Below are 20,432 nucleotides of genomic sequence, written 5' to 3' on the forward strand. Positions count from 1 at the left end.
AGTGGTTACTCTCATGTACAAAAAAAATAAATAAAAACTAAACAAAACTTCCATGAGCAAAGTTTCTTTTCAAAAACTACCTGCTTGTTGAACACAATACCATGGGGCTACTTCCCAGTTGACTAGAACATGGTCTTTTTCATGTCCAATGTTAACAAATTCTTAAATAATCAAATGCACACATATTCAACACATTGATTGAACCTTTAGAAAATGGCTTTCAGTCTATACCTTCCTTTTTTTTTTAATTTTCTTATCAGTTTGTTCAAGCTGGGTATGGGGCATCCTACCGGATGTCAAACATTTTCATGCTAACTCAGATATTCCAACCGAGAAATCTTTTTAAGATTCTGATTGTCCCTTTAAGTGCAATTATTTAAATCTCTCTTGCGCTTGTTTCACCAGGTATGTTTGCCAGGTAGTTTTTGAAATTCTTTTTCATGAATCCAGTTGCTCCTATGATTACTGGAATAATAGAGATCTTCCTAAGATTTGGATCTGATGTGAAAAATTGCTAAGATTTGGATCTGATGTGAAAAATTGCTAAGATTTGGATCTGATGTGAAAAATTGCCAAGATTTGGATCTGATGTGAAAAATTACTAAGATTTGGATCTGATGTGTAAAATTGCTAAGATTTGGATCTGATGTGAAAAATTACTAAGATTTGGATCTGATGTGAAAAATTGCTAAGATTTGGATCTGATGTGAAAAATTACTAAGATTTGGATCTGATGTGAAAAATTGCCAAGATTTGGATCTGATGTGAAAAATTACTAAGATTTGGATCTGATGTGAAAAATTGCTAAGATTTGGATCTGATGTGAAAAATTGCTAAGATTTGGATCTGATGTGAAAAATTGCTAAGATTTGGATCTGATGTGAAAAATTGCTAAGATTTGGATCTGATGTGAAAAATTGCTAAGATTTGGATCTGATGTGAAAAATTGCCAAGATTTGGATCTGATGTGAAAAATTACTAAGATTTGGATCTGATGTGAAAAATTGCTAAGATTTGGATCTGATGTGAAAAATTGCTAAGATTTGGATCTGATGTGAAAAATTACTAAGATTTGGATCTGATGTGAAAAATTGCTAAGATTTGGATCTGATGTGAAAAATTACTAAGATTTGGATCTGATGTGAAAAATTGCCAAGATTTGGATCTGATGTGAAAAATTACTAAGATTTGGATCTGATGTGAAAAATTGCTAAGATTTGGATCTGATGTGAAAAATTGCTAAGATTTGGATCTGATGTGAAAAATTGCTAAGATTTGGATCTGATGTGAAAAATTGCTAAGATTTGGATCTGATGTGAAAAATTGCTAAGATTTGGATCTGATGTGAAAAATTGCCAAGATTTGGATCTGATGTGAAAAATTACTAAGATTTGGATCTGATGTGAAAAATTGCTAAGATTTGGATCTGATGTGAAAAATTGCTAAGATTTGGATCTGATGTGAAAAATTGCTAAGATTTGGATCTCATGTGAAAAATTGCTAAGATGTGGATCTCATGTGAAAAATTGCTAAGAACTGACACATTTCTCCTGGCACGACTATGATATTGCCTGAAGGCTTTCTTCAGTTAAGGAATAATTTGAGGGATTGTAACGATAGACATTATCTTTTCAGATAAAAATATGATGAGCGTAAAAACTATTCAGAATAAAATAAAAATGAGTGTGAAAAACATTCAAAATCACACTTTTTACCAATGAGACTATTACTAAGGTGTCCCCCCTTTATCTTTCGTGCCATCTGTTTGTTTGCTGAAAACTTCATAACAACCACCAAGTAACACCCAGTATTCATCAAAATGAAGGTGCATATTTGGAACCAATTATTGAATGGTGATAAAAGAAAGATTGTTTGATATTCACGAGTGGAAAATGGTGGACAAGTCAGGTATAAACTAAAGTTTATTTTGAATGAATATGATTTGATTGCAAAAAGTATTGGGAATTTTATTAACGATTTCATAAGTTGCTTTTTTGAGAGTCATCCTACATAATGTTTTTTTCTGATATATTTTGAAGAAAAAATGTCATATTTTGGATAAAAAATTGTCATATTTTGAAAAAAAAATGATATTATAAAGAAATTATCATATTTTGAAAAAATTGTCATATTTTGAAAAAAAATTATCATGTTTTGAAAAAAAAAAATTTCATATTTTGAAAAAATTATCATATTTTGAAAAAATTATCATATTTTGAAAAAATTGTCATGTTTTGAAAAACGAATTCTCATATTTTGAAAAAATTATCATATTTGAAAAAAATTACCATATTTTGAAAAAATTGTCATGTTTTAGAAAAAAAATTTATCATATTTTGAAGGAAAATTGTCATATTCTAAAAAAATTTGTCATATTTTGAAGAAAACGTTATTTTATTTTAAAGAAAAAAAATTGCCATATTTGAAAATAATATTGCCATAATTTGAAAAACAAATCTTTTATAATTTGAAGAAAAAATTGTATGAAAAAATCTCCTGCAATTTTTTTAAGCATAAACTGAAGATTATTTGTATTAAATATGATTGAGAATTTTATTAACGGTTCCTTGATTCCATGGGCAGCGTTTTAGGAAACTAATCTTACATGGCGATGCTTTTTATTTCTGATGTCATACATTGATTTATTTAGAAATCTCGTGCATTTTTTTTTTATTTCTGATGTCATACATTGATTTATTTAGAAATCTCGTGCATTTTTTTTTTTATTTCTGATGTCATACATTGATTTATTTAGAAATCTCGTGCATTTTTTTTTTGTTTCTGATGTCATACATTGATTTATTTAGAAATCTCGTGCATTTTTTTTTTATTTCTGATGTCATACATTGATTTATTTAGAAATCTCGTGCATTTTTTTTTTATTTCTGATGTCATACATTGATTTATTTAGAAATCTCGTGCATTTTTTTTTATTTCTGATGTCATACATTGATTTATTTAGAAATCTCGTGCATTTTTTTTTTGTTTCTGATGTCATACATTGATTTATTTAGAAATCTCGTGCATTTTTTTTTTATTTCTGATGTCATACATTGATTTATTTAGAAATCTCGTGCATTTTTTTTTTATTTCTGATGTCATACATTGATTTATTTAGAAATCTCGTGCATTTTTTTTTTATTTCTGATGTCATACATTGATTTATTTAGAAATCTCGTGCATTTTTTTTATTTCTGATGTCATACATTGATTTATTTAGAAATCTCGTGCATTTTTTTTTTATTTCTGATGTCATACATTGATTTATTTAGAAATCTCGTGCATTTTTTTTTATTTCTGATGTCATACATTGATTTATTTAGAAATCTCGTGCATTTTTTTTTTTATTTCTGATGTCATACATTGATTTATTTAGAAATCTCGTGCATTTTTTTTTTTATTTCTGATGTCATACATTGATTTATTTAGAAATCTCGTGCATTTTTTTTTTATTTCTGATGTCATACATTGATTTATTTAGAAATCTCGTGCATTTTTTTTTATTTCTGATGTCATACATTGATTTATTTAGAAATCTCGTGCATTTTTTTTTATTTCTGATGTCATACATTGATTTATTTAGAAATCTCGTGCATTTTTTTTTTATTTCTGATGTCATACATTGATTTATTTAGAAATCTCGTGCATTTTTTTTTATTTCTGATGTCATACATTGATTTATTTAGAAATCTCGTGCATTTTTTTTTTATTTCTGATGTCATACATTGATTTATTTAGAAATCTCGTGCATTTTTTTTTATTTCTGATGTCATACATTGATTTATTTAGAAATCTCGTGCATTTTTTTTTTATTTCTGATGTCATACATTGATTTATTTAGAAATCTCGTGCATTTTTTTTTTATTTCTGATGTCATACATTGATTTATTTAGAAATCTCGTGCATTTTTTTTTATTTCTGATGTCATACATTGATTTATTTAGAAATCTCGTGCATTTTTTTTTATTTCTGATGTCATACATTGATTTATTTAGAAATCTCGTGCATTTTTTTTTATTTCTGATGTCATACATTGATTTATTTAGAAATCTCGTGCATTTTTTTTTTATTTCTGATGTCATACATTGATTTATTTAGAAATCTCGTGCATTTTTTTTTTATTTCTGATGTCATACATTGATTTATTTAGAAATCTCGTGCATTTTTTTTTATTTCTGATGTCATACATTGATTTATTTAGAAATCTCGTGCATTTTTTTTTTATTTCTGATGTCATACATTGATTTATTTAGAAATCTCGTGCATTTTTTTTTATTTCTGATGTCATACATTGATTTATTTAGAAATCTCGTGCATTTTTTTTTATTTCTGATGTCATACATTGATTTATTTAGAAATCTCGTGCATTTTTTTTTTATTTCTGATGTCATACATTGATTTATTTAGAAATCTCGTGCATTTTTTTTTTATTTCTGATGTCATACATTGATTTATTTAGAAATCTCGTGCATTTTTTTTTTTATTTCTGATGTCATACATTGATTTATTTAGAAATCTCGTGCATTTTTTTTTTATTTCTGATGTCATACATTGATTTATTTAGAAATCTCGTGCATTTTTTTTTATTTCTGATGTCATACATTGATTTATTTAGAAATCTCGTGCATTTTTTTTTTATTTCTGATGTCATACATTGATTTATTTAGAAATCTCGTGCATTTTTTTTATTTCTGATGTCATACATTGATTTATTTAGAAATCTCGTTCATTTTTTTTTATTTCTGATGTCATACATTGATTTATTTAGAAATCTCGTGCATTTTTTTTTTATTTCTGATGTCATACATTGATTTATTTAGAAATCTCGTGCATTTTTTTTTATTTCTGATGTCATACATTGATTTATTTAGAAATCTCGTGCATTTTTTTTTTTATTTCTGATGTCATACATTGATTTATTTAGAAATCTCGTGCATTTTTTTTTATTTCTGATGTCATACATTGATTTATTTAGAAATCTCGTGCATTTTTTTTTATTTCTGATGTCATACATTGATTTATTTAGAAATCTCGTGCATTTTTTTTTTATTTCTGATGTCATACATTGATTTATTTAGAAATCTCGTGCATTTTTTTTTTATTTCTGATGTCATACATTGATTTATTTAGAAATCTCGTGCATTTTTTTTTATTTCTGATGTCATACATTGATTTATTTAGAAATCTCGTGCATTTTTTTTTATTTCTGATGTCATACATTGATTTATTTAGAAATCTCGTGCATTTTTTTTTATTTCTGATGTCATACATTGATTTATTTAGAAATCTCGTGCATTTTTTTTTTATTTCTGATGTCATACATTGATTTATTTAGAAATCTTGTGCATTTTTTTTTTATTTCTGATGTCATACATTGATTTATTTAGAAATCTCGTGCATTTTTTTTTATTTCTGATGTCATACATTGATTTATGTAGAAATCTCGTGCATTTTTTTTTTATTTCTGATGTCATACATTGATTTATTTAGAAATCTCGTGCATTTTTTTTTTATTTCTGATGTCATACATTGATTTATTTAGAAATCTCGTGCATTTTTTTTTTATTTCTGATGTCATACATTGATTTATTTAGAAATCTCGTGCATTTTTTTTTATTTCTGATGTCATACATTGATTTATTTAGAAATCTCGTGCATTTTTTTTTTATTTCTGATGTCATACATTGATTTATTTAGAAATCTCGTGCATTTTTTTTTTATTTCTGATGTCATACATTGATTTATTTAGAAATCTCGTGCATTTTTTTTTATTTCTGATGTCATACATTGATTTATTTAGAAATCTCGTGCATTTTTTTTTTATTTCTGATGTCATACATTGATTTATTTAGAAATCTCGTGCATTTTTTTTTTATTTCTGATGTCATACATTGATTTATTTAGAAATCTCGTGCATTTTTTTTTTATTTCTGATGTCATACATTGATTTATTTAGAAATCTCGTGCATTTTTTTTTATTTCTGATGTCATACATTGATTTATTTAGAAATCTCGTGCATTTTTTTTTTATTTCTGATGTCATACATTGATTTATTTAGAAATCTCGTGCATTTTTTTTTTATTTCTGATGTCATACATTGATTTATTTAGAAATCTCGTGCATTTTTTTTTTATTTCTGATGTCATACATTGATTTATTTAGAAATCTCGTGCATTTTTTTTTATTTCTGATGTCATACATTGATTTATTTAGAAATCTCGTGCATTTTTTTTTTATTTCTGATGTCATACATTGATTTATTTAGAAATCTCGTGCATTTTTTTTTTATTTCTGATGTCATACATTGATTTATTTAGAAATCTCGTGCATTTTTTTTATTTCTGATGTCATACATTGATTTATTTAGAAATCTCGTGCATTTTTTTTTTATTTCTGATGTCATACATTGATTTATTTAGAAATCTCGTGCATTTTTTTTTATTTCTGATGTCATACATTGATTTATTTAGAAATCTCGTGCATTTTTTTTTTATTTCTGATGTCATACATTGATTTATTTAGAAATCTCGTGCATTTTTTTTTTATTTCTGATGTCATACATTGATTTATTTAGAAATCTCGTGCATTTTTTTTTTATTTCTGATGTCATACATTGATTTATTTAGAAATCTCGTGCATTTTTTTTTATTTCTGATGTCATACATTGATTTATTTAGAAATCTCGTGCATTTTTTTTTTATTTCTGATGTCATACATTGATTTATTTAGAAATCTCGTGCATTTTTTTTTTATTTCTGATGTCATACATTGATTTATTTAGAAATCTCGTGCATTTTTTTTTTATTTCTGATGTCATACATTGATTTATTTAGAAATCTCGTGCATTTTTTTTTTATTTCTGATGTCATACATTGATTTATTTAGAAATCTCGTGCATTTTTTTTTTATTTCTGATGTCATACATTGATTTATTTAGAAATCTCGTGCATTTTTTTTTATTTCTGATGTCATACATTGATTTATTTAGAAATCTCGTGCATTTTTTTTTATTTCTGATGTCATACATTGATTTATTTAGAAATCTCGTGCATTTTTTTTTTATTTCTGATGTCATACATTGATTTATTTAGAAATCTCGTGCATTTTTTTTTATTTCTGATGTCATACATTGATTTATTTAGAAATCTCGTGCATTTTTTTTTATTTCTGATGTCATACATTGATTTATTTAGAAATCTCGTGCATTTTTTTTTTATTTCTGATGTCATACATTGATTTATTTAGAAATCTCGTGCATTTTTTTTTATTTCTGATGTCATACATTGATTTATTTAGAAATCTCGTGCATTTTTTTTTATTTCTGATGTCATACATTGATTTATTTAGAAATCTCGTGCATTTTTTTTTTATTTCTGATGTCATACATTGATTTATTTAGAAATCTCGTGCATTTTTTTTTTATTTCTGATGTCATACATTGATTTATTTAGAAATTTCGTGCATTTTTTTTTTATTTCTGATGTCATACATTGATTTATTTAGAAATCTCGTGCATTTTTTTTTTATTTCTGATGTCATACATTGATTTATTTAGAAATCTCGTGCATTTTTTTTTTATTTCTGATGTCATACATTGATTTATTTAGAAATCTCGTGCATTTTTTTTTTATTTCTGATGTCATACATTGATTTATTTAGAAATCTCGTGCATTTTTTTTTTATTTCTGATGTCATACATTGATTTATTTAGAAATCTCGTGCATTTTTTTTTTATTTCTGATGTCATACATTGATTTATTTAGAAATCTCGTGCATTTTTTTTTTATTTCTGATGTCATACATTGATTTATTTAGAAATCTCGTGCATTTTTTTTTTATTTCTGATGTCATACATTGATTTATTTAGAAATCTCGTGCATTTTTTTTTTATTTCTGATGTCATACATTGATTTATTTAGAAATCTCGTGCATTTTTTTGTTTGTTTAATTTTGAATGAAACGTTTTTTGTTGCTGTTTTACCTCCAAACAAACTGTACGTTAAGAGTAACAGTTTTACATCCGGAACCAAATAGGAACACACAAATCCCACAGTTTCAAGCGTTGCACCAAACAGCACAGTTGCTCGGCAACCCAATTTGTAAATCATCAGACTTGATAATGGACCTGGAAAAGAGAAAAACAAAAATAAAAGGAAACATAAAATCTTTATTTTATTAATTCTATTTTTTTTTTTTTTTAAATTCATTCAATAACAGATTTAATAGCAACATCATTGTGTACATTTCTCAGGTTCACTACAATTTACCTTTGTCAGTAAAACCTTATGATTAATTTAAATGTTTTCCTGATGTAGACCTGCAATGAGAAAAAATTTTCGCTAAGAGGAGAAACTGACCAAGAAATCGGTTGGCTTTTTCAAATAATAATCTTTTCTTTAAATATAAGGTTCTAAACTGTGATTGTAAAAATTATGATCATACAAGATGGTAGCATCCCGGATTAGTCAGTTCCTTATATATTATTATTTTATTTATTTATTTGGATTCCTTTGAGATGAGTAATTTGTGCATTTATTTATTTATTTGGATTCCTTTGAGATGAGTAATTTGTGCATTTATTTATTTATTTGGATTCCTTTGAGATGAGTAATTTGTGCATTTATTTATTTATTTGGATTCCTTTGAGATGAGTAATTTGTGCATTTATTTATTTATTTGGATTCCTTTGAGATGAGTAATTTGTGCATTTATTTATTTATTTGGATTCCTTTGAGATGAGTAATTTGTGCATTTATTTATTTATTTGGATTCCTTTGAGATGAGTAATTTGTGCATTTATTTATTTATTTGGATTCCTTTGAGATGAGTAATTTGTGCATTTATTTATTTATTTGGATTCCTTTGAGATGAGTAATTTGTGCATTTATTTATTTATTTGGATTCCTTTGAGATGAGTAATTTGTGCATTTATTTATTTATTTGGATTCCTTTGAGATGAGTAATTTGTGCATTTATTTATTTATTTGGATTCCTTTGAGATGAGTAATTTGTGCATTTATTTATTTATTTGGATTCCTTTGAGATGAGTAATTTGTGCATTTATTTATTTATTTGGATTCCTTTGAGATGAGTAATTTGTGCATTTATTTATTTATTTGGATTCCTTGGAGATGAGTAATTTGTGCATTTATTTATTTATTTGGATTCCTTTGAGATGAGTAATTTGTGCATTTATTTATTTGGATTCCTTTGAGATGAGTAATTTGTGCATTTATTTATTTATTTGGATTCCTTTGAGATGAGTAATTTGTGCATTTATTTATTTATTTGGATTCCTTTGAGATGAGTAATTTGTACATTTATTTATTTATTTGGATTCCTTTGAGATGAGTAATTTGTGCATTTATTTATTTGGATTCCTTTGAGATGAGTAATTTGTGCATTTATTTATTTATTTGGATTCCTTTGAGATGAGTAATTTGTGCATTTATTTATTTATTTGGATTCCTTTGAGATGAGTAATTTGTGCATTTATTTATTTATTTGGATTCCTTGGAGATGAGTAATTTGTGCATTTATTTATTTATTTGGATTCCTTTGAGATGAGTAATTTGTGCATTTATTTATTTATTTGGATTCCTTTGAGATGAGTAATTTGTGCATTTATTTATTTATTTGTATTCCTTTGAGATGAGTAATTTGTGCATTTATTTATTTATTTGTATTCCTTTGAGATGAGTAATTTGTGCATTTATTTGTATTCCTTTGAGATGAGTAATTTGTGCATTTATTTATTTATTTGTATTCCTTTGAGATGAGTAATTTGTGCATTTATTTATTTATTTGTATTCCTTTGAGATGAGTAATTTGTGCATTTATTTATTTATTTGGATTCCTTTGAGATGAGTAATTTGTGCATTTATTTATTTATTTGTATTCCTTTGAGATGAGTAATTTGTGCATTTATTTATTTATTTGTATTCCTTTGAGATGAGTAATTTGTGCATTTATTTATTTATTTGTATTCCTTTGAGATGAGTAATTTGTGCATTTATTTATTTATTTGGATTCCTTTGAGATGAGTAATTTGTGCATTTATTTGGATTCCTTGGAGATGAGTAATTTGTGCATTTATTTATTTATTTGGATTCCTTTGAGATGAGTAATTTGTGCATTTATTTATTTATTTGTATTCCTTTGAGATGAGTAATTTGTGCATTTATTTATTTATTTGTATTCCTTTGAGATGAGTAATTTGTGCATTTATTTATTTATTTGGATTCCTTTGAGATGAGTAATTTGTGCATTTATTTATTTATTTGGATTCCTTTGAGATGAGTAATTTGTGCATTTATTTATTTATTTGTATTCCTTTGAGATGAGTAATTTGTGCATTTATTTATTTATTTGGATTCCTTTGAGATGAGTAATTTGTGCATTTATTTATTTATTTGGATTCCTTTGAGATGAGTAATTTGTGCATTTATTTATTTATTTGTATTCCTTTGAGATGAGTAATTTGTGCATTTATTTATTTATTTGGATTCCTTTGAGATGAGTAATTTGTGCATTTATTTATTTATTTGTATTCCTTTGAGATGAGTAATTTGTGCATTTATTTGGATTCCTTGGAGATGAGTAATTTGTGCATTTATTTATTTATTTGGATTCCTTTGAGATGAGTAATTTGTGCATTTATTTCTTTATTTGGATTCCTTTGAGATGAGTAATTTGTGCATTTATTTATTTATTTGTATTCCTTTGAGATGAGTAATTTGTGCATTTATTTATTTATTTGTATTCCTTTGAGATGAGTAATTTGTGCATTTATTTATTTATTTGGATTCCTTTGAGATGAGTAATTTGTGCATTTATTTATTTATTTGGATTCCTTTGAGATGAGTAATTTGTGCATTTATTTATTTATTTGTATTCCTTTGAGATGAGTAATTTGTGCATTTATTTATTTATTTGTATTCCTTTGAGATGAGTAATTTGTGCATTTATTTATTTATTTGGATTCCTTTGAGATGAGTAATTTGTGCATTTATTTATTTATTTGGATTCCTTTGAGATGAGTAATTTGTGCATTTATTTATTTATTTGGATTCCTTTGAGATGAGTAATTTGTGCATTTATTTATTTATTTGGATTCCTTTGAGATGAGTAATTTGTGCATTTATTTGGATTCCTTGGAGATGAGTAATTTGTGCATTTATTTATTTATTTGGATTCCTTTGAGATGAGTAATTTGTGCATTTATTTATTTATTTGTATTCCTTTGAGATGAGTAATTTGTGCATTTATTTATTTATTTGTATTCCTTTGAGATGAGTAATTTGTGCATTTATTTATTTATTTGGATTCCTTTGAGATGAGTAATTTGTGCATTTATTTATTTATTTGGATTCCTTTGAGATGAGTAATTTGTGCATTTATTTATTTATTTGCGAACTGTTATCCTCATCTTCATAGTTGTTGTTTCACCACGTTTCGGCCAACTCATCATCTGCCCATTTTCAGGTGATTAACCGTGACGGGATAGGAATGCTGAGTCTCGTAACTGTATGCCAAGTAATTACTGCCTTTCATAGTTGTTGTCTCACTACGTTTTGGCCAACTAAACCTCTGGCCTGCTTTGGGTAGGATTGAAACCGCTATCTTCTGACAATGTTAACCTGGAACTGCAAAGATAGATTCAATGCCTCTATAACTATGCATTTGGGGCCCATTTTATTATTTCTCGTGACCGGTGTAACGTAAAATATTCTCCTGTAAAAATTCATCAAACTCAAATATCAGCTGACGTGATATTGTAAACAAACACAGACGAAATTTAATGAACGACATTATCATTATTATTTTTATTTCTTAGCGAAAATTAGTCCAGTGGGCAAATTATTCCTCGTAATACATAATATTCAACTGAGGATTGATTTTATAATAATGCATATGCAATCTGCGTGCATTAAAATATCATGTTTAAGCATATTTTACGACTAGGCAATGCCGGGCAGCCAGCTAATATATATATATATTTTTTACATGGGGTAATCACCTCTTATCAAGGCCCAGAAGCCACTCGGGGATAAGGGTTATTATGTGTACAATAATCAATACGATAATATCGTAGTAATAGTTGGTATTGGAGATTTGATAAAGTGTCTTACTTAAGAGGGCGATTAATCAGGAATTTGTTTATGTTGGACTTGAAGACATCCAAGTTGTAGTCAGGTGGGAAACAGGCAGACGGAAGAGAATTCCACAGGCGTGCACTTCTCAGAAAGAAACTTTGTTCATAGAATCTACATTTTGATTTAGACACAGATAAAGAGTGGGGGAAATTACTTACAGTGGTTTTAGCTAGAGGAGTGTTTATCGTAAAAGATTGGCGAGGGGGGCCAGAGATTGGAGCTCGGACGAGCACTTGCCACAGAGATAACGATAAAAACAGATAGGCTTGCAACATCTCTTCTGTGGGAGAGAGGTTGCAGGGAAGGGAAAAGGGCATCTCCCACTAAGTCATGAAGTCTATTTTGCACTTTGTCAAGGCAGGATAGGCTGTTTTCAGATGGTCCAGCCCAGATATGGCAGCAGTACTCTATCTTTGGATGCACTTGGCTTTTATATAGATAGAGAATTGCATCAGTAGTGAGATATCTTCTGGAGCGGTAAAAGGATCCCACCATTTTTCCAGCAGCTCGGGCAACAGACTTGATATACATGTTTCATTTCAGATCAGGAGTAAAGGTCAAACCCAGGAGCTTGTCAAAATATGAAGCCTCCCCAAAATGAGAGCCATCCATTTCAATTGATGCCAGATGGGGATCAGAGCGTTGATGATGTAAAGATAGGAGCTTGGTTTTGGATGCATTAAAAGTAACCAGCCACTTCTTCCCCCACTGTACTACGCACTCAAGATCAGAGGAGAGGGAATCAGAGAGAACTTGGTCATTTAAGGCCTTTGATGTGTTGTGTCATCAGCATAGATGTCGATGAATGATTTACGTGATTTGGGAGATCATTGATGTAGATTAGGAAGAGAGTTGGGCCCAGGATGGACTCCTGGGGAACATCAGCATTAATACTGTGGGCCTCTGATTGCTGCCCATCAACCACTACTCTTATGAGCCTATCAGAGAGAAATGATTTAATTATTGAGAAAACATTTCCAGTTATATCGTAGCTGGAAATCTTGTGAAGTAGGCCCTTATGCCATACCTTATTGAAGGCCTTTGATATGTCAAGAGCAATTGCCCTAGAAAGGAAGCCTTTGTCGAGAGATTCACTAATCCTATGGGATATAACTGTTAGCACATCAGCTGTAGATCTAGCAGAACAGAAACCATATTGCATGTTACTAAGGAGGTTATTTTTACTGAGGTGGTTGACTACTTCTTTATTTAATATGGATTCCAGTAACTTACTCATGACACACAGGAGACTTATTGGTCTGTACTAATGTATTAATCTGTATTAATTTAGTTTGGAAGAACCCATTTAAAAACTGGTTAAGAGTAATACAATTTAGCTTAGGTACCAAGTTTAGACTGGTTAAGAAATTATGCATACTGCTGAGAGAAAGTATTTTTCAGAGTTTAGTTAATAGTGCAGATATAATTTGGAGAAAAACAACAAAAAAAAGAGTAAAAACAAGATAAGTGCAGTTGAAATGTTCAGAAATTTAGTCAAACCTGGAAAAAAATAAATAAATGAATAGAAAATAATGTCTGCAGTACATAAGTTTTTGCGATATCAAGACAGGTGGATTTCAAAATTATAGATAGAAAATGGCTTAACTTAGCTTTTGGAAGAGTTTGACCGTGCGATCTCGAGTTCAGATCGAAGAAGAGGGAAGAACTAGTCGGCCTAACTGGTTTATGCCGGGTACTTAAAGGGAAGTGTTGGAGTAGGGGGTGGCATCTTGGGTTCTGTACTTTTTTTTATATCTAAGAGAAAGAATATTAAAACTGTAAATTGAACTTCATAATCAAAATTTATTGTTCGACTGAATACCCCAAAAAACAATTTACAAAGTTCTTATTCTGCGGAGTTTCAAAGAATGCTATTCTGATTATTCTTCTCATCAGAGGACATAAAGAAATCAGCAAATTTGCATTCTTGGTCTGTACTGAGAGGGAGATGACTTATCACCTGAGTTCTTAAATACAGGGCATACTGATGAGGTTTTCCAGGGTGTCGGAAAGCACTTCTCCTTAAGGCAACGCTTAAAATAGCATTCTTTGAAACTCCACGGGATAAGGACTTTGTAGTATATAAATACTGTTATTTATATTAATTTAAAGTTTACCATTGCGTATATCAGGTAAACACTACATCCCTTTATTTTCATTATATATATATATATATATATATATATATATATATATATATATATATACACGTTTTATTTTTTATTACCGTATCTTTCTGTTAAGTTACATTATTGTTTCAGCTACCCGGCCGTTTTTTTTTGGCCGTCTGTAGCTTCCTCAGAATTTTACAGAAGTATAATGTAACTTAACAGAAAGATACGGTAATAAAAAATAAAACGCATATTTGCTCTACAACGGTATTGAGCACTTTCTTCAGTTTTTATTAATTACCATTTCCACTAAATATATATATGTGTGTTTGTATATATATATATATATATATATATATATAATTTAGTAATTTAAATTTTATGACGTGAAAAGGTTAAATTTCAAGTCTAGAATTTTTATTATATGCAAGACAAAGAATACATTTCAATAAGTATATTTCCTTAATCTATAGGTTTTTCATGTTTGCTCATCTCCCCAGAAGAGAAATATTAGCAAATATTTCAATAGGATTTATTTGCTCGGTCTGGTATATTGAGCAAGTTTTATTCAGCTGGGATGAGCTTATAAAATATTGCAGCCAATAATATTTTGTAAGACCAATAATCACTGTATTTCCATACCAGTAGATCTATTGCATTACACCATTCTGAAGTATATATATATATATATATATATATATATATATATATATATAGTCATCCACATACAGTACTGTTTCGCTGTTTCACAGCTCATCAGTGCGGCTAGACAGGCAACTACCTCAAGCCAGGATTGAAACCCGACCGTTTATACGGCAGTCAAGGCTTCTAACCATTACGCTATTGGCGGCTGCTTGAACGAGTAGTGAGTTTTTAACGATGTTTTAGATATCGTCCGAATATATATATATATATATATATATATATATATATATATATATATATATGCTCGCTATTTGTTTGTTTGTAAAAAAAAAAAACAACAAAAAAACAAGCAGCTCAAGAACTTTAAAAGCGGTGGGCGAGTGTTTATTTAAGTTGACATTTGATGAGGTCATTTGCGAGCACCGATCCCATGGGCCAGTGGTTAGAACAGTGGACTATCAACGCGATGGTTGTAGTTTCAATCCCCAGCTAAGGAAAGGTGCTAGTCTAGCCGCACTGATGAGTTGTGATACAACGAAACAGTACTGCATGCGGATGACTATATATTTTGTGCCCCATCTTTGGTTAGAGTATTGTTGTAAATGTATCTCTCTTGCTCTTTAATCTATACTTCTATAAATTTGGTTTTTAATGCATTGATATTCATATTAAAAACCCTTTTTTTCTATTTATTTAACAAGAAAATGCAACTTTGCTATATATGGGTCGTTCATTCATCTGCAAAAGATCTAGCTAATTTGCATATTCTTTTAAACACTCATTTTACTTAATTCCCTATTAGTTTTTTTTTCGGCTTCTTTATGGGATGATCATATTTAGTTAACTATTACGTGTAATTATATTCATGCAGATATTCTACATGATTTATAGTTGCCTAATATTTGCGTAAAAAGGTTATAATATACTTAAACTTCTTTCTATGTATACGTATATACATTTGTTTACCAAACTTCTCTGTCAGAATTAAGGATGATCGTCGACATTGTTCTGCTCGCGGTAAAATATATCGAAATTTGTGGCAAACTCGGTCATTTTGCCAAAGTTTGCCGTTCTACAAGACCGGCACTTTCACGTTCTACTTCGTCTCTTAGCCCGTGCTAACGATGTTGATAATTCCACTATGGTAAAATTGAAAGGTAAACCATTTACCGTCCTTATAAACACAGACAGCTCCAATATTTTTATTAGTGCTAGTCTCGTTAAAAAACTTAAATCTGTCTACTCGGAAACGGGACTCTGTAATTTCTATGGCATCATCCGGCCTTTCCCCCAAACTATCTGAATATTGTACTGAGAATATTACATTAAACGAGGTCGAGTATAAAGACATTGGCTTCATGATACTCCCCAATTCATGTAGGGATATTATACTCGGAATACCCTTCTTAAAAATGCACCGGAATAGTACTATTTCTTTTGGCGGGTCGCAGGATAGTCTAAAAATCTGCGCTGTTATTAAAATCAATTGTGCTTCCGTTAAATTATTCAGAAATTTGACCCATAATTGCAAACCCGTTGCTTCTAAGTCCCGCTATTACCGTGCTGAGGATGTTCGGTTCATTGAAAAAAAAACTCTTAAAATACTTGAAAATGATATAATTGAACCAAGTTATTCTCCACGGCGAGCTCAAGTTGTTCTAACTTCTTCATATAATAAAAAGAAACGATCGGCAGTCGATTTCTCCCAGACTATTAACCGTTTAACTTTGCTTGATGCATACCCCTTGCCAAGAATCTAAGGTCTTTCAAACCAAATAGCCCAATATCGTATCTTCGATATAACTGATTTGTCTAAAGCAAACTATCAGATTGAAATTTGCCCTTCAGATTGCCCCTATACGGCGTTTCAAGCTCGAAATCGTCTACATCTCATATAGATTTGGTACTTCAAAAATAACACCCAGTGGCAGTACCCAACGTAACATATACATATTTGGTGAACGTGACTAGTCCACTCATGCAAGGGTGGGTTTGAAAAAATAAATTTCGGTTACCACGGGTACACAACGTAAGGATCCATTACAATTAGACGATCACAGAACGCGAAAAAGAAAAAGAAAAAAAAGAAACAGAGGAAAAAATGCAAAACGAAATAAAACAATAATTAGGAAGGAAAAAAGAGAAGCACTCACACATACGCAGTATTAAAAAGAAAGAAAAAAGAAAAAATGAACACACACATACACACAATGGAACAAAAGTATACAAGACAAATTAAAAAAGGCTGATATTCCGCAAAGAAAAAAAAAATAGAATAGAATAAATGTCTAAAAATCACACACAAAGAGAAATGTGTGTTTTCGTGAAACACGAAAATATATGATATTTATTGATAAAATTATTTGTTATAAAAATATATGTACACATACACACAACAAAATAAGTTTGTGTAAGTAATGTTATTGTAAATGCGGGTCAAAGCAGATTTTGTTTAAAGTCCGAGCTGTCAATCATTGTAACAATTTTGTGTAAAAGTCGAAGGTATTTTTAAAATCTTGTGTTATTATAAAGTAGAATGAAATACGCTTATTAACAAAAAAAAAAAAAAAAGATGCGGAAATGAAAATCAATTTTGTGTTCATAGTTGAACTTTTCGACTTTTTGTGTGTTTTAATTATTTTGTTTTTGAAAAAAAAAAGACAATTTAAAATATTGACTCTATATAGATACTTAAAAAATAACTGTTTTCTTTTCTCTGTATGTTTCAGTTATTTTTTTTAGACTTTTGTTGTTGTTTGTAATGAAATTTTGTTTTCAATGAAAAAGTAATAATTGTAAGTTTTGTGTAAATTCAGTTAAATGTATTAATGATGTATTTTGTTTTGAAAATTTTATGTTGGAACACATATTGTAAATTGTCTTAAATGTATGTGTTATTGTATTTCACACCAGGAATTCAAAGTTTTAATTAAATATGTATTAAAATAAAAAGAAACACGTAATAGGAAAATAAGTAAAATAGGAAACAATAATTTAAGACGAATGGTTGACTTACAATCAGTTAGAATTTTAGAGAGGGGACAAGATAAATTACGTAAACAAGTATTTTGAGAGTTTTCAGATATAAGCCGAAAGAAATAAATTACAAAAAAAAAAAACAAAAAACAAAAACCAATTTTCACAATTGTTTTTTTTATGATGCCCTTAAAATTTTTCCCAAGAAGAGTAACTTGGTAGGGAGATGATAAGCACTAGAGGTGTCCCTAATTAGAAAAATACAAATGGGAACTTGTGATATTGTGTGCTTTTAAAGCATGCCGCATGTAATTGTTTCGAACAGAGGATAAGTCTCGACACAATAAGTTAAAAATGCAGGCGTTGGAAGGATGCGAGAATCCTTATGAAAAAGGGGCCATGAGAGCCCGAAGGCTAATCACATACAGCATAATGAAGTGAGAGAAAAGTAAAATATACCGTAAGTACGTAGGAAGATATAACCTTGTATTTTTCTTAGAGACGCATGAATGTGGGCTATCTCTGCTGGATCTTGGAAGTTCTGATGAGAGAAAAAAATCACAAAAATCGGGTCATTAGATAGAATTTAGTGCGCAAATAGGTATTTTGGCGCAAATGGGTTAGTTACTTAAGGGTGATATTTTCTAGGTCTTCATCAAGTTCCAAGGGTCCAAGCAAGGAAATCCGAGCGAATCAGTGGATGAAAGGTATATCTTAAACTTTGGAGGCCAACCACAAAGATAAATGAGCTTCGAGAATGTCCCAAAAAGATAAGTTAGTTACAAAACGAAAACAAAGCTCTAATTAATAGAAGAACCATGCGGAAGAAAGAATCAAGGACACATTTGTGTTATGTAATGGATGGCTGGAACCATCATACATAACTGAAAGGAAAAAAACTTATTTAATAAAAGATTTAAAAGAGTGGGCATCGAATAATCGATTGTCTACCAGTTGAAAAGAGAAAGTGCTTACGTCATAAACAGAGAAATCGGACGACGATTTTTTTGTTTATAAAACAAAGAAATGTGACATTCCTCGTAAGCTCTGGAAGTACAGATATTGGCATGAGTGGTAAATTCACGTGTCGGTCAGCTGAAGATAAAATCGGATGATCATCTGAGGTCAGGAACCGGCAAAGAAATTGTCAAAACGTGACTAAAGAACGCATGTTCTATTATCGATCAGCTGATTGACAGAACGCGTGGATAGGAAAAACAAAGCGACAAAATGCCAATAAAAACGGTGAATCTAACGAGAAGAAGCAGAGAGCTAGCAGAGAGAGGAGAAACAAGGGACAGCACGTGTTGCTGAAGACCGGATCGTTGAAACGTCATTTTCCCTCCTCAGAACACTGTGAGAACACTGTTACCATCGCGGTGAACTTCAAAATCACCAAAAGAAAAAAAAGACGAACTGTTTTAAATTGTAAAAATATTGTAAAATATAATTTTATACAAAAACAAACGCAATTGTGACTTACGTCTTTTAATGCATATTTTTAAGTTACGGCTGATCGTTCCAAGTTGTCAACCGCTTTGTTTTCAGGTTCAACGTTGTTATGACATTTTTGACAATTGACGAGAGGCAAGATAAGGAAAAAGTGCCAGTCTAAGGTGAGATAACTCACTAGTCTTAACTCGTTGTCATGACAACCGCTTAGTAAACAAGTGAACCCACGGACGACCGACGTAATTAAAACTGCTATGTACCACAGTCAGGGAGTCCTACGCACTACTACGATTTCCCAACCTGGGGGCCACTCCACAATACAACATTTGGACGAAGAGTCGTCGATTTCGTAAAGAGGTAAAATGAGACCTCAGTTTACGGCATAAGGGTGGCTGGATGAAGCAGCTGACGTGAGTTATAGGAGATACTACCCTACACCCAAAAGGAATATGCCAGGGAGATCAGATAGAAAGTCTGGTCTAAAAAAATAAAATTAGGAAGTCAGTTGGAAAAGTGCTGACTTGGAAAGAAAAAAAGTTTCGTTTTTGTTTTATGGTGTCTGATCTTTCTTAGCCAAGTGGTTATATAAAAAAAATATACTAAAATTTAAAAATGCGTGCATTTTTTTTTCTTTTAAAAAATGAGAGGAATGGATGTTACATGATAAGGGTTGTCCCCTTTTCATGTAAGTAAAAAAATAGGGAATTAGTTAAATGTAAATATAAAATAGGATAGTAAATGATTCGAACTTGCGAAGCTAGACTTGGAATTGAGAATTCCAATCATAAGTTAAAATAAACACAGAAGACTATTATAAATGGAATGCCCAGTTAAATTGTTGATTCTGTTAAAATATTTAATAAATACAAATTTGGCTGGAAATTATTCACATTCTTAGAAAGAATGCATAATAAAAATATGGGTTACAGAATTAGACAAGTAGGTTAAATTCCTTTGTAAAACAACAAAGAGAATGGGAAATTTCCTGGTCGTCAGAAATGGTTTCAAAACGTGCAAATCGCGCATGTTAATAACACGTGAGTTGTGATCACGTTGACCAGACATACGTGTGATTTATCAATTTAGGAAAGT

The 20,432-nt window shown here is 29.4% G+C and overlaps 1 protein-coding gene across 1 annotated transcript in view; it reads right to left on the reverse strand.

The window, feature by feature from the left end:
* Window positions 1-2,615: 2,615 nt before the first annotated feature.
* Window positions 2,616-20,432, reverse strand: part of LOC145242725 (monocarboxylate transporter 14-like) — a 49,812-nt gene continuing 31,995 nt past the window's right edge. Inside the window, exon 3 of the mRNA XM_080105868.1 lies at window positions 2,616-8,126. Coding sequence (XP_079961994.1) covers window positions 7,861-8,126 — 266 coding nt within the window. The 3' untranslated portion in view covers window positions 2,616-7,860. The remainder of the gene's footprint in view (window positions 8,127-20,432) is intronic.

Source organism: Euprymna scolopes, chromosome 21, assembly GCF_053919585.1.
Source record: "Euprymna scolopes isolate OS-2025 chromosome 21, ASM5391958v1, whole genome shotgun sequence".
Lineage (NCBI taxonomy): Eukaryota > Metazoa > Mollusca > Cephalopoda > Sepiida > Sepiolidae > Euprymna > Euprymna scolopes.